A 15,000-nucleotide genomic window follows, 5' to 3' on the forward strand; every position below is an offset into this window, starting at 1 on the left:
GAACCCACATTTAGAAACATCTTCATCACTGAGCGGAACCCACATTTAGAAACATCTTCATCGCTGAGCGGAACCCACATTTAGAACGGTTTAAACATCTGTACACACATCCAGAGGTGGTTGTGTGATGAAGCTGGTCGACGTTTCCTCGTACAACGGTTCGTATGATTTCTAAAGGAACAACTTATTCCTGTGTTCCTGCGTTCTCCTATGAATGCCACAGCTCGTTACATTAATACAGTCTTTTCAAAATAAACTTCTGTCTTCACACGAAACAACAACAAAAAAAAGGTTTAGGAAGAGATGGCGGTTTGGGTTAAAATAACCACTTAAATGGCGTTCCTTAAGTACGGAAGTTACGTAACAAATAAGTCAACCTTTGGGTTAAAATAACTACGGAAGTTACACGACAAACAACTTCCGTACTTTAGTTACGCCACTTCTCGAGTTGTTTTAACCCAAATCACGATCTTTTACTAAAGCTAACTAAGTAGGTTTATTTTGAAAAGACCGGAAAGCGTAAATGTACACGTGCGTCACGTGTTGCTGGACATTCGTTGGAAAACGCAGGAGAAATCCGTGGTTGAAAGTCGTGCTGAGTGTCATGAAGAAAAGGGAAATAGACTCATTGTGTTTGTTAGAGCTGAAGAATAAATACACAGAGATACCTATAGGACAGCTTTAAGGCCGTCTACTGATCGACAGCGTTGCTTCCGGACGGTTCCATGTTAATCTGGTGGATGTTATAACGGTGACTCTGAAAATGAAATGATTAACCAGCCTTTTTCTGTTATTTGACATTTAATGTGTCACATCCTGAGATAGCTCCCGTTTTCAGGATGAAGTGCGTTCAGCCAGGCTATTTTTACAGCTTAAACCTTTTTCTGTGAATCCATTCATTAAAATAACAGAAGGACGGGGGGGAGGCGGAAGTTGTGTAACTGTCCGTGTTGGCGAGCGAGCGGCGTCGTGAACAGGAAGGAGAGGCGAGAGCCACAGGAAGTGGTCGTGGTGCCAGAGAGGGACTCCCTCTGATGGGAGGGGGCGAGTGACACTGACACTCCTGCAGAGAGAGAGAGAGAGAGAGACACGCCACCTGTTCTTCATATATCCTCGTCTCATCACACAGTCGTGGTCGTCATGTGACCCACGACAGCTTCCTCTCACTGTGTGTGTGAATATTTAGTCTTTTAACTCCCTGGTACCTTCTCACTTTATTGTGTGTGTTTAAATAGGTGTGATCAGTGGTTATCAGCCTCATAGGTGTGGGTCAGTAGAGCTCTGCTACACCTACTAGTAGATTTTATCATCGATCATCCATCACCAAAAAACACACTTCTAAACATAGTGTGCAACAACACGGAGGATCCGTAGTCCGAACCACGACGGCAAACTTTATTACTCCTTTCAACCTTTTGAACTTTAACCCTTTCACTGACTTTAACCCTTTCACTGAACTCTAACCCTTTCACTGAGCTTTAACCCTTTCACTGAACTTTAACCCTTTCACTGAACTTTAACCCTTTCACTGAACTCTAACCCTTTCACTGACTTTAACCCTTTCACTGAACTCTAACCCTTTCACTGAACTCTAACCCTTTCACTGACTTTAACCCTTTCACTGAACTCTAACCCTTTCACTGAACTCTAACCCTTTCACTGAACTTTAACCCTTTCACTGACTTTAACCCTTTCACTGAACTTTAACCCTTTCACTGAACTTTAACCCTTTCACTGAACTTTAACCCTTTCACTGACTTTAACCCTTTCACTGAACTTTAACCCTTTCACTGAACTTTAACCCTTTCACTGAACTTTAACCCTTTCACTGAACTCTAACCCTTTCACTGAACTCTAACCCTTTCACTGACTTTAACCCTTTCACTGAACTCTAACCCTTTCACTGAACTCTAACCCTTTCACTGAACTTTAACCCTTTCACTGAACTTTAACCCTTTCACTGAACTTTAACCCTTTCACTGAACTTTAACCCTTTCACTGACTTTAACCCTTTCACTGAACTCTAACCCTTTCACTGAACTTTAACCCTTTCACTGAACTTGAACCCTTTCACTGACTTTAACCCTTTCACTGAACTTTAACCCTTTCACTGAACTTTAACCCTTTCACTGAACTTTAACCCTTTCACTGAACTTTAACCCTTTCACTGACTTTAACCCTTTCACTGAACTCTAACCCTTTCACTGAACTTTAACCCTTTCACTGAACTTGAACCCTTTCACTGACTTTAACCCTTTCACTGAACTCTAACCCTTTCACTGAACTTTAACCCTTTCACTGAACTCTAACCCTTTCACTGACTTTAACCCTTTCACTGAACTCTAACCCTTTCACTGAACTTTAACCCTTTCACTGAACTTGAACCCTTTCACTGACTTTAACCCTTTCACTGAACTCTAACCCTTTCACTGAACTTTAACCCTTTCACTGAACTTTAACCCTTTCACTGAACTTTAACCCTTTCACTGACTTTAACCCTTTCACTGAACTTTAACCCTTTCACTGACTTTAACCCTTTCACTGAGCTTTAACCCTTTCACTGTGTTTCAGTTCATCAAAGTTAAATATAAGATTTAGCTTCACTAAAAATGTTTTATTCAGCGTTCGTTTGTACTTAGCTCCACCCTCTAGTGTCACTTCTGGTTGCAAAAAAACAAGATGGCGACGGCCAGAAACAGAGATGGCGATGGACAGAAACCAAGATGGCGACGGCCAGAAACCAAGGTGGTAATACCAAAAAAACTAAATGGTGACAGCCAAAAACCAAGGTGGCATGGGCGGCGGCGACGACGGGACGGACTTGGGTGGACATTTCTTGAAAAGTGTTTCGTTGAACTTCCCGACTGTTTCTGTTATTTTAGGCCGACATCTACGAACTAAATAAATCAAAGACGAGACGTTTCAGGATCTCGGAGGTTCACCGCCACGATGAGTAGAAACGTTGTTGTTATTAACACATGATCTCTGTGATCTTTATGGTTCTACAGATGTGATAGGAACACAAACAGATGTGCACTAAAGGAACTGATTCAGCTTTATTGTTTCTAAATGCAACACTTAAAGCAGTTTAACTTGGTTCTTGCTCTTTTCTGGGTTTAACTGTAAGTCTCTTTGGATAAAAACATCAGCTAAATAAATATAATAGAACAATATGAGCTTCTTAGGGACAGATGATGTCGTCTGCTTGTCTTCATTCTGTTTCCATTCATCTATACACCTCTATCTCTGCACACACACATATATATATATATATTTATATAAATACAGTATCTCTCTACAGGCCGATCCCTCTCTCTCTCTCTGCAGTATGTAATTTATCACCTCTCTCTATCAGCGTGTCACATTTTACAGGCTGAATGAATCCCTGTGCTGTAAAGCTGCTGCTGTATATACTGTCTATATACTCTATGTGCGTTCAGGCTTTATGTCTTTGTGTAGCATGTCGCCCGTCCGATGCGACATCTATCTCATGGTGTTCACCTGCGTGTTATGCGGCACTGTAACCTTGGCGACCGCTGCGTCGGTGCGAGGCATCGTATTTCCTGCGGTCTGCCGTTGTCTGTCAGCCGGTGACGGTGCTGCTGAGGAGCTTAGTTTCACTTTCAGACACAACTTCATTCCTCTATCTTTTTTCTTTTTGACGTGGGTGCGGTGGGTGTTGGCGGGCTGCAAGCTCGTCCTTGGCGGCGTCTCTGTTGCCACCTTTAGTCGGCTGGCGGCTTCAGAAGTCACATCACAGCTTCGCTGTTGGCCGCTGCCACGCCGGTTAGTCAGAACAACTTCTTGGCAACAAAACAAGGGATTCTCTCAGCAACTTTCACACATGAAGAATCATGTTTCACTTTCTCCAGAGCTGCTCTGCTGCACCCGAACCGCTCATATAGCTCATTACCAACGCCTGTATTAGTTCTGTATTGGTTCTGTATTGGTTCTGTATTAGTTCTGTATTAGTTCTGCAGTAGTTCTGTAGTAGTTCTGTAGTGACAATGGGACGCAGGTGACAACGGGACGTAGGTGATGACGACGGGACATAGGTGTGGACGACGGGACGTAGGTGTTGACGACGGGACGTAGGTGACGACGAGGGGACGTAGGTGTTGACGACGGGACGTAGGTGTTGACGACGGGACGTAGGTGACAACGGGACGTAGGTGATGACGACGGGACGTAGGTGACAACGGGACGTAGGTGTTGATGACAGGACGTAGGTGTTGACGACGGGACGTATGGGTCGACGACGGGACGTAGGTGACGACGACGGGACGTAGGTGTTGACGAGGGGACGTAGGTGACGACGACGGGACGTAGGTGACGACGACGGGACGTATGGGTTGACGACGGGACGTAGGTGTGGACGACGGGACGTAGGTGTTGACGACGGGACGTATGGGTTGACGACGGGACGTACGTGACGGCGACGGGACGTAGGTGACGACGGGACGTAGGTGTTGATGACGGGACGTATGGGTAGACGACGGGACGTAGGTGACGACGACGGGACGTAGGTGACGACGACGGGACGTAGGTGTCGACGACGGGACGTAGGTGTTGACGACGGGACGTAGGTGTTGACGAGGGGACGTAGGTGATGACAATGGGACGTAGGTGTTGACGAGGGGACGTAGGTGATGATGAGGGGACGTAGGTGATGACGGGACGTAGGTGTTGACGACGGGACGTAGGTGTTGACGACGGGACGTAGGTGTTGACGAGGGGACGTAGGTGATGACAATGGGACGTAGGTGTTGACGAGGGGACGTAGGTGATGATGAGGGGACGTAGGTGATGACGGGACGTAGGTGTTGACAACGGGACGTAGGTGTTGACAACGGGACGTAGGTGTTGACAACGGGACATAGGTGTTGACGACGGGACGTAGGTGTTGACGACGGGATGTAGGTGACGACGACGGGACGTATTTTGTTAAAACACCAACAAATCTCTAGAACGACACACAGATCATCGTTGGAAACATAAATCAGTTTAATGGTGTGATACAGTTTTGGTTCTGGTTCTGGTTCTGGTTCTGGTTGGCATGAAAACCTCTTGGTTAGTTTTTCTCTGCTGTTATATACTATTGTTGTGGGTCACTTTGCTGCATCGTCTTCCTCTCAGAAAACCAGATATGTTTAATTTTGAAGCCTTAACAATTCAAAATGAATCCAGATTATAATTTATGGGATTAAAGCCTTAACAACTAAACATTAATAAAAAATAATCCAGATTATGATTTATGGGATTAAAGCCTTAACAACTAAACATTAATAAACAATAATCCAGATTATGATTTATGGGATTAAAGCCTTAACAACTAAACATTAATAAAAAATAATCCAGATTATGATTTATGGGATTAAAGCCTTAACAACTAAACATTAATAAAAAATAATCCAGATTATGATTTATGGGATTAAAGCCTTAACAACTAAACATTAATAAACATTAATCCAGATTATGATTTATCGGATCATAAATCCGTACTGGAGCTTTCTGCTGAGCTCAATGTCTCTGCAGTTTATAACTATGAGTGTATTCGCTGTGCATGTGTGTCCATGTGCGTAGGCGTCCATATGTGCATGAGCGGTGGTGTTTGGTGCCATGGGAACGGACATATGGTGACGATCACATGCTAGGAAGAAGGTTAGTCCCAAAGAGATGTGAAGCCAAGATGGAGGCGACCAGAGGGGGATATTTTAGACCCGTTTTGTCCGAGTCACGTACAATCGAAGAAACGATGCAGATTTGATTGTGTGAAGTTTTTAAAGTTGGTCTGAGCCGTCAGCGAGCCGGAGGATCACGTACATCCACGGCAGGTCGAGCTATATATTGTCTGGAAATGTCACATGACCTTTTCTCTTCATGTAAGATGAAGAGCTTCTTCACCTTTTCCAGACCAGCAGACATCCCTCAGGTCCACGGAGAGTTCTGTCACCGCGGCGTCACGGCTGCACAGGTTTGAGATTAATGTCGGAGGTGTCGTCATCGCAGTTATGAATCATGATCGTCTCTGATCGGAGGTACAAGATTGTTTAGAGCTGAAATTATTCGACCAACAAAAGCAAAAACAGCAAACAATCTCTGATTTATATAAACATGAACTGAACATCTTTGAGTTTTGAGCTATCTGTCGGACAAAACGAGACATTTAAAGACGTTACTTTGGACCAGGCAAGTCCCAAGTCAGGACAGGCAAGTCCCAAGTCAAGTCCCAAGATAAGACAGTCAAGTCCCAAGTAAGGACGGGTAAGTCCCAAAGTCAAGTCCCAAGTCAAGACAAGCAAGTCCCAAGACAAGTCCTAAGTCAGGGCCCAAGTCAAGACAGGTAAGTCCCAAGTCAAGTCCCAAGTAAGGACAGGCTAGTCCCAAATCAAGACAGGCAAGTCCCAAGTCATGTCCCAAGTCAGGACAGGTAAGTCCCAAGTCAAGTCCTAAGTCAGGACAGGCCAGTCAATGCTCTGCAGAGGACTCCTGTCTGTGTTGGTCTTTACGTGACCTTTCCTTTAGCGCCCGTCTTCGGACAAATTATGAACTCTGTCCACGAGACGAATAACTTTGACCTTTACTGAACGTATCGGAGGAAGATGTTTGTGATTTCACAAGAAAACCAGTTAGTGTGTCCAACTATCGTCGTATTGTGGGCTGTAAAGACCGCCTGTAGGGGTCACCGCCTCTGCCTGTACTGCTGAGTCATCTCAAAGTTACGCCTCTACGTACTTTGCTTTAATGTTTCTGTTAAAGTCAGAATGACCTTCAGACGTCCCTTTACCCAACAGCTAGCTGAGTGTGTGTGTGTGTGTGTGTGTGTGTGTGTGTGTGTGTGTGTGTGTGTGACCTCAGCACTGTCCAGTCCAGTATAATATGACACCAGCAGCAGAGCAGAGGTAAAAGCTTCGTGGATTTAGGAACAATAATCCATTTTGCTGCAATGCCACTGCAATGCAACACCCCTTTGTCTTGTTCAGGGATGCCCCCCCCCCCCCCCCCCCCAGTGTGAGTGTGAATGTACAAATATTTGAGGGGGACAGATAAAAGGGCGATTGTCTCGTCTCCTGTCAGAGGTTGAATGATGGAGAAGGAAAAAGGACAGAGAGGAAAAATGAGACCAAGTGAGTCAGCTAACCTTTTACTGTTTTTCTTTTTTGTCCGTTTCTGCAATTACAAACTAATTAGTCTCCGTCGCCTCCTCTGACCTCCACCGCTACGAACGGCTCTGATTCACGTCCTGCTCCTTTCCCTCGCCGCTGTCCACTGAAGTGATGAATCTGATGCATTATGGGCAAAATAATAATCAGGATTATTTTGATCAAGTCAAGTCAATTTTATTTGTAGATCACAAATCACAAATTTGCCTCGGGGGGGGGCTTTACGACTCCCTCTGTCCTTTACAGTACGACCCCTCAGCGGATGAGGAAAAACATAACTAAAAAAACACCCTTTTAAACAGGGAAAACATGGAAGAAACCTCAGGAAGAGCAACACAACCTCCTCTCCACTCCACATAGATAGAGCCAGAGCAACACAACCTCTTCTCCATGCCAAATAGAACGAGCCAGAGCAACACAACCTCCTCTCCACGCCAAACAGATAGAGTCAGAGCAACACAACCTCCTCTCCATATCAAATAGATAAAGCCAGAGCAATACGACCTCCTCTCCACGCCGAATATAGAGTCAGAGCAACACGACCTTCTCTCCACGTCAAACAGATAGAGTCAGAGCAACACAACCTCTTCTCCATATCAAATAGATAGAGCCAGAGCAACACGACCTTCTCTCCACGTCAAACAGATAGAGCCAGAGCAACACAACCTCCTCTCCACGCCAAATAGATAGAGCCAGAGCAACACGACCTCCAATACTCGCCAAATAGATAGAGCCAGAGCAACACAACCTCCTCTCCACACCAGGAGAGAAATAAATAGAAATATGTAGGGCTGTCCACTCTTTAGTCGATTAATTGATTAATCGGTCATTTTGATCTTAGTCGACTAAGATTTCTCTCTCTGATGTCTTTCCAGCTCCATGGACCAATCATCATGAGACTCGGCAGCAGCAACCCCCTGTCCTCGCTCCGCCCCCTCCTGCAGTCCCCGCCCATCTCTCTGCTCCACCGCCGCTGCTGCCGGTCAACCCTCTTGACCAATGGCAGCACAGCATCGTGCAGACGCCTCAGCACAGACGGCTCCGCCCCTCAGCCTGTGATTGGTAAGGACTCGGTTGAGGTGTTGGGCCACTCCTACGCCCGCGATGACTACACCAACGTCACGCCGAGGATCTTGGCCAACGTCGGCCGCGACCTCCACAACCGATCCCATCATCCCCTGTGGCTCATCAAGGAGCGAATCAAAGCTCACTTCTACAGGTACGCATCAAGTAAAGGTGGCGTCCTCCACCGTGTTTTAACACTATTAGCTCGTAACTTAGCAACACTTTACTGAGCAGAACAAACCTGAATCGATTGATTACTGACAAGATATTAAAGAAACATTTTACTAACTTACTCAGCCTGCTTTGGACACTTTTTCTGACATTTCCCAGAGCGCATTTCAACAAACCCGGGAAAACATGCCAGACTTTAACTCTAAATTTAACATCCCGGCGGAGGGTGAAACGCTAGCTGGTGATTGGACCAAATCAACCGGGATTTAAACGTTATTACAATCAATTAACGTACAAAACATACAATTAATTTGCTCTCCTCAGAGCCACCAGACTCCAGTCAGAAAACAGTCATTTTACCTCGCTCATCGTCGTAAAACACACTTCATTCAAACTCAACAGAAACAAAATAAAACGCATCAATCGCAATCATCATTAGTTCCACTGCTCCATCAATAATAACGGACATAAACTCTTAATTCACAGAGTTAAGTGTGAAAAGAAACAGACGTTATTATGCACTCCTCAAAGCCACCAGACTCCGTCGACAAAAACAGTAATTTTACCTTAATTCTGACCGTGGCCATGGCGTCTGCAGGAAGCGTAACGGGACTTAAATTGGGTTAAGCTACCTAAATGTGTTACCTGGATGCAAAAAACTTTGTATATATGTAAGAAATAAATGAAGCGGCAAAGGTAAACGTCTGGTCGTTGTTGGTTTGTGCGTTACCCAACCGATCCCACGGTGCGTGTCAACTAAGTTTGCCGAAACCGCAGCACATCAGTAACTCATTGGAAGCCACTAAACTCATCAAAACCATCTTTGTTAGTCCTTCCACTGTTCCAACAATCACCAGCTCTGGTTTGGTTAAAATAAAATCTTAATTCACCGAGTTAGATGTGAAAAGAAACGGACGTTATATGCGCTCCTCAAAGCCACCAGACTCCATTGACAAAAACAGTGATTTCACCTCGGTGATCGTTTTAAAACATTCAAAATCATCAAAACTGTCTTTCAACCGTTCCAAAATCACCAGGTCTGGTTTGAAAGAGAAACTGAATAAGTAACATAAAAAGAGAAGTAGCCACCGTAACATTTCACTGTTTACTAACCGTTAAACGTTAACGCGTTTGTGACGTTGAACACCAGAAAAAAACTGTTTCCCGTAAAAAACCAGCATAAACGTGCTAATTTTGGAGGGAACTGGTATCATTGAAAATGTCCAGTTGTTGTGAAGCTTTCACTCCACCCTTCAGGTTGTGAATGTGGAGTGTTCTCGTCCTCCAAATAAAACCAGTCTCTACTTTCACTCAGCTGTTGTTGTTGTGTCTCCTCACATCTCATATATATATATTTCTGTGTTCTGTCTTTATTTTCGGAGCACAAACTGCTGACTGACTCTCTCCGCAGGCTCGATGTGTCTTCAGGGACGGTCGGGTGTAAAAGTTTGCTGCAGTGAAATATGGTTACGCTGCTGGTTATGTTCCACGCTCGCCATAAAAAACCAACACACACAGCAGCGGACGCATTAATGCTGCATTAATAAGTCATTAAGTAGTCACTGAGAGTGTTGTCTGACAGTGCTTTATGGCTCTGCCATTTCACAGGTCGTGAACTTCAATCTTTAGAAACGCCTGTATGCTCCGATAGCAGCAGGACAGCAGCCTCCGAGGACACCCAAGGGCTGCTGGGTAATCTCCAAACAAGATGGAAACTTGATGAAAATTTGATTTCCATTAACGTTGCATTTCTTTCTTTCTTTGTGTGTCTTTCACTTTGTTGTTGCTCATCCTTCAGTAATAATAACTCTCTCTCCAACCCTCCACAGTGCGTACATCGGTCGCTGGGGCAACCCGCTCTTCTCCGTCCATGACAACCTGAGCCCCGTGGTTACCGTGCAGCAGAACTTTGACAGGTCAGCAGCTTCATGACGGATTGATTGATTGATTGATTGATTGATTGATTGATTGAAGTCAAACGGTTTCTTTGTTGTTCTGGATTTAATCAGATTGTGCTTTATCCACACACACACACACACACACACACACACACACACACACACACACACACACACACATATATATACGCACATCTTCTTATTTCTAATTAAATTGGTGGAGACACAAAAGAACAACCTGAGTTAGTAGATGAAATGTCCGCGAACATCTGGAGAGTCTTTATTAAAACATAAATGTCATGTTTCTGTTGTTCCGTGAACATATCTTGGAGTTGGAGTGAATCTTTTCTATGATTTGATTGACAGCTTGCTGATCCCGCCCGGCCACCCCAGCAGGAAGCGAGGAGATAACTACTACCTGAACAGGTGCTCATCACCACCCACAATGCATCTGTCGTGATGTCTTTTCTTTCTGTTTGCTCTGTGCATGTTTGTCCTGGCTTTAGAGGCGTAGTGGGTTATTATTATACCACTGTAAGAATATATGAATAAAGTCAGAAGTTTACGAGAAGAGAAGTCATAATATTATAAAATAGTCATTTTACGTGTTATTTTCTTTTTTCTTGTAAAGTTATGACTTTATTCTCGTAATATTACGACTTTTTTTACATTTTTTACATTTTTAAAAAGAAAAATCTGATAATAAATCTACGTGAATGATTTTCCCAACCAAACAATCTATTGATCTGATTGATCACCTGAACATTAGTTTTTATATCAGAGACGTGTGATTAAAGTCGTCACGTGTTGCAGGAGAACGATGCTCCGCGCCCACACCTCCGCCCACCAGAGGGAGCTGGTGAGCTCCGGGCTGGACGCCTTCTTATTGGCCGGAGACGTCTACAGGCGGGACGAGATCGACGCCAGCCACTACCCCGTCTTCCACCAGATGGAGGGAGTCCGACTCTTCTCCAACCACGAGGTGCAGACACTTCAAACACAATAGAACAGAAGAATACTTGACTGTCTACTTTTTGCGTACAGAAGGCAGAAATTTGTGCAAAAACTGCTATTAAAAATCATACATTAAAACATCTCACATCCAGACAGGACACATTAAAACATTTACATAAAAACACAATAGAAGAAAAAAAAGTCTGCTTGTTTATGCTGTTATTAGTGATGAATACATTATTGGTGAAATAATGAGGACATGTTACAGGCTTTGCCATCAAAATCTAAACTGTGGAATTAATTTTATTATATTATGTATTTTATTACCTTTTATTTTATTTCATTCTATTTTATATATTGTGTTTTTTTCCTATATTTTATTTTATTATATATATTTAATTGTTGTTTATTGTATTTCATTGTATTTTATATATTCTATTTTATGCCTATATTTTATTTAATTTAATTATATTCTATATATTTTATTACTGCTTATTTTATTTCATTATATTTTATACATTCTATTTTATTTTATTATATTATACATATTGGTTTCCTGTTTATTTCATTTTTTTATGTTCTATTTTATTCTTGTATTTTTTATTTTATTATATATATTTTATTATTGTTTATTTTATTTCAATTTATTTTATATATTATATTTTAATGCTATATTTTATTTTATTTTATTAAATATATTGAATTACTGTTTATTTTATTTCATTCTATTGTATCAGTAAGTATCAGTATGTATCAGTACGTATCAGTACGTATCAGTAAGTATCAGTACGTATCAGTACGTATCAGTACGTATCAGTACGTATCAGTACGTATCAGTAAGTATCAGTACGTATCAGTACGTATCAGTACGTATCAGTAAGTATCAGTACGTATCAGTACGTATCAGTACGTATCAGTACGTATCAGTACGTATGAGTAAGGGTTGTGAGGTTCCAGGAGGTGATCCAGATGTTTCCTGTGTGTTCCAGCTGTTCTCGGCGGTGCAGCACGGCGAGGATCTGTCTCTGTTTGAGGTCGGAGGTCGGCGGACGCCTCAGAAACAGGAAGCTCACTCTCTGGAGGCCGTGAAGCTGCTGGAGTTCAACCTGAAACAAACTCTGACTCGACTCATCACTCACCTGTTTGGAGCAGGTGAGATATACATATATATACTGTATACAGGTATATATGTTAATATACTCTCTGATATATACTGATATACTCTCTGATATATACTAATATACTCTCTGATATATACTAATATACTCTCTGATATATACTAATATACTCTCTAATATATACTAATATACTCTCTGATATATACTGATATACTCTCTGATATATACTAATATACTCTCTGATATATACTGATATACTCTCTGATATATACTGATATACTCTCTGATATATACTAATATACTCTCTGATATATACTAATATACTCTCTGATATATACTGATATACTCTCTGATATATACTGATATACTCTCTGATATATACTGATATACTCTCTGATATATACTAATATACTCTCTGATATATACTAATATACTCTCTGATATATACTGATATACTCTCTGATATATACTAATATACTCTCTGATATATACTAATATACTCTCTGATATATACTAATATACTCTCTGATATATACTGATATACTCTCTGATATATACTGATATACTGGACTCATCACTCAGCTGTCTGAGAAGATGGCAACACCTGAGACTCAGGAGGTCACCTTCATATGACGGAGCAGTCTACTGGTTCACTCTACTAATAGATATATATATACTCCTCTTTCCTCCTCTTTTTCATCTTCTTCCTCTCTCCTCCTCCTCCTCCTCTCTCCTCTTCTCCTCCTCCTCCTCTCCTATCCTCTTCTCCTCCTCCTCCTCCTCCTCCTCAGATCTGGAGGTCCGGTGGGTCGACTGTTACTTCCCCTTCACTCACCCCTCGTTTGAGATGGAGGTGCGTTTCCATGGCGACTGGTTGGAGGTGCTGGGCTGTGGCGTGATGGAGCAGGAGCTGCTGAACTCAGGTCAGAACTCTTCATCGTATGACGCTGCCTCCAGCCCGTGTGCAAGGCATCGCCTGATGCAATGCATGCTGGGACTTTAAGATGTTTGTGTTTTCTCTTCATTTCTAACAATACGTGCCGTTTTTCTGGACCTTTTGACTGCATCACATGGTCTTCATCGGTGGATGAAGTTTGTTTGGTTGTCATGGCGATGTTGCCAAAACTTTGCGTGCGTGTTTGCGCTGTAACATCATGAGTACCGGTTGTGAATGGGACCTGGAGACGGGGCGGACGGCGGCTTCGTGTTGGCCGCAACCCATTCTATGTGAAAAAAATTTATATGACAACCCTAGTTTTCATACGTCGACCACTGTAGCTCTCCAACACGCCGGGCACAGGGGGGAAGTTTCAGTCGGTTGCACTCTGCAACCTCACCGCCTCATACCTCCAGATCCTACACACTGCTCCTTTAAGTAGCCTCCAGTTTTGAATGCAGGGCTTGTACTTGTAGGAGAGTATTTGTACACGGTGGTATTACTACTTTTACTGAAGTACAACATGTGAATACTTCTTTGGAGGTCTTTCCTTGTGACAGACCTGTGCTGTTTAATGTCTCTCAGGTCAGGTGTTGATCTGTCGATTTGTCCAACAGGGTGTCTGACAGTCGGACACGGTAACAAAACAAAGATCCAGTCCCCCCCCCCCCGTCAGCCTGCTAAGTGGCTAGCTTGCAGCTTTGCCCTTGAACAAAGCTGCAGCGCCGCGCTCCACTTCACCGCTGCTTGTTCCAATCAATAATACATGCTTTAAGACGCAAAGAGCGGCGGATCACACCACCACCACTCCGAGGGGGTGTGTGAGAGAGTGCCTCTTTATATTGACGTACTTCACACTGAGTTGTGTATTTGGGTGTGTGGACGATGTCTGTACAGAGGTGAGTGTGTGTGTGAATGTAACGCAGGAAATAAAGACGTGTTGTAAGGTTTGAGTCTCTGAGCAAGGCGCCGAACCGGCAGCAGAAAAGTCTGTTTTGAAGGGTTGTTGAGGTATTAGTGTCTGAATCTGTGACGTTTTGTTTGCATGTTTTGCAGAAAGTGTCCTCGTTTCTATTGAATAGTCCAGTTACAGCAGAGCTGCAGCGATTAATCGGTTAGATGTCAGTAAGGCTGACCCGAATGCTTTGACCGTTGCCGTGGTAACCGACCTCCAAATCAGTATTCGAATGCTTAAAAAAAAAAACTCTCTGATTGCAGCTTATTTTAATTTATTAATTCATGTTTATTTCTGATTTAAGACTAGAACAACTTGTCACACAGTGCTGAGCAGCATCTCAAATTAATCTTCAGGTTCCAGCTTTCAGATGATGTTCACCACTTCTGTGTGACATCTACTGTTGACCTGCTATCTCCCACTAAAGACCCCCTGTACCCCCTAAAGAAGACTGAAACGGGTCTATTGTAGGTCTCAGGGGGATAATTGATTTTAATTGTATTTATTTTATTTACTTTATTTTATTTTATTTTATTTGTTTTATTTTATTATCATTTTATTTATTTTATTTTATTATTACATTATTATTTTATTTTATTATTATATTATCATTGTATTTTATTATATTCTTATTTATTTTTATTATTATATTATTATTCTATTTATTTTATTTTATTATTATATTTTATTTTGTTATTTTATTATTATTTTATTTTATTGTTATTATATTATTTATTTT

The 15,000-nt window shown here is 42.5% G+C and overlaps 1 protein-coding gene and 1 long non-coding RNA gene across 4 annotated transcripts in view; both read left to right on the forward strand.

Annotated features, from left to right (window-relative positions):
- LOC141759878 (uncharacterized) overlaps positions 1–15,000 on the forward strand; it is a 213,177-nt gene that overhangs the window by 119,539 nt on the left and 78,638 nt on the right. The gene's annotated exons all lie outside the window — the stretch shown is intronic.
- fars2 (phenylalanyl-tRNA synthetase 2, mitochondrial) overlaps positions 1–15,000 on the forward strand; it is a 114,783-nt gene that overhangs the window by 21,145 nt on the left and 78,638 nt on the right. For all 3 annotated transcript variants that reach the window (XM_074622309.1, XM_074622307.1, XM_074622308.1), the window contains exons 3-8: positions 8,039–8,382; positions 10,229–10,315; positions 10,664–10,723; positions 11,111–11,279; positions 12,241–12,403; positions 13,161–13,292. In XM_074622309.1, coding sequence (XP_074478410.1) covers positions 8,057–8,382; positions 10,229–10,315; positions 10,664–10,723; positions 11,111–11,279; positions 12,241–12,403; positions 13,161–13,292 — 937 coding nt within the window. In that variant the 5' untranslated portion in view covers positions 8,039–8,056. The remainder of the gene's footprint in view (positions 1–8,038; positions 8,383–10,228; positions 10,316–10,663; positions 10,724–11,110; positions 11,280–12,240; positions 12,404–13,160; positions 13,293–15,000) is intronic.

The sequence above is a fragment of the Sebastes fasciatus genome, chromosome 21 (assembly GCF_043250625.1).
Source record: "Sebastes fasciatus isolate fSebFas1 chromosome 21, fSebFas1.pri, whole genome shotgun sequence".
Lineage (NCBI taxonomy): Eukaryota > Metazoa > Chordata > Actinopteri > Perciformes > Sebastidae > Sebastes > Sebastes fasciatus.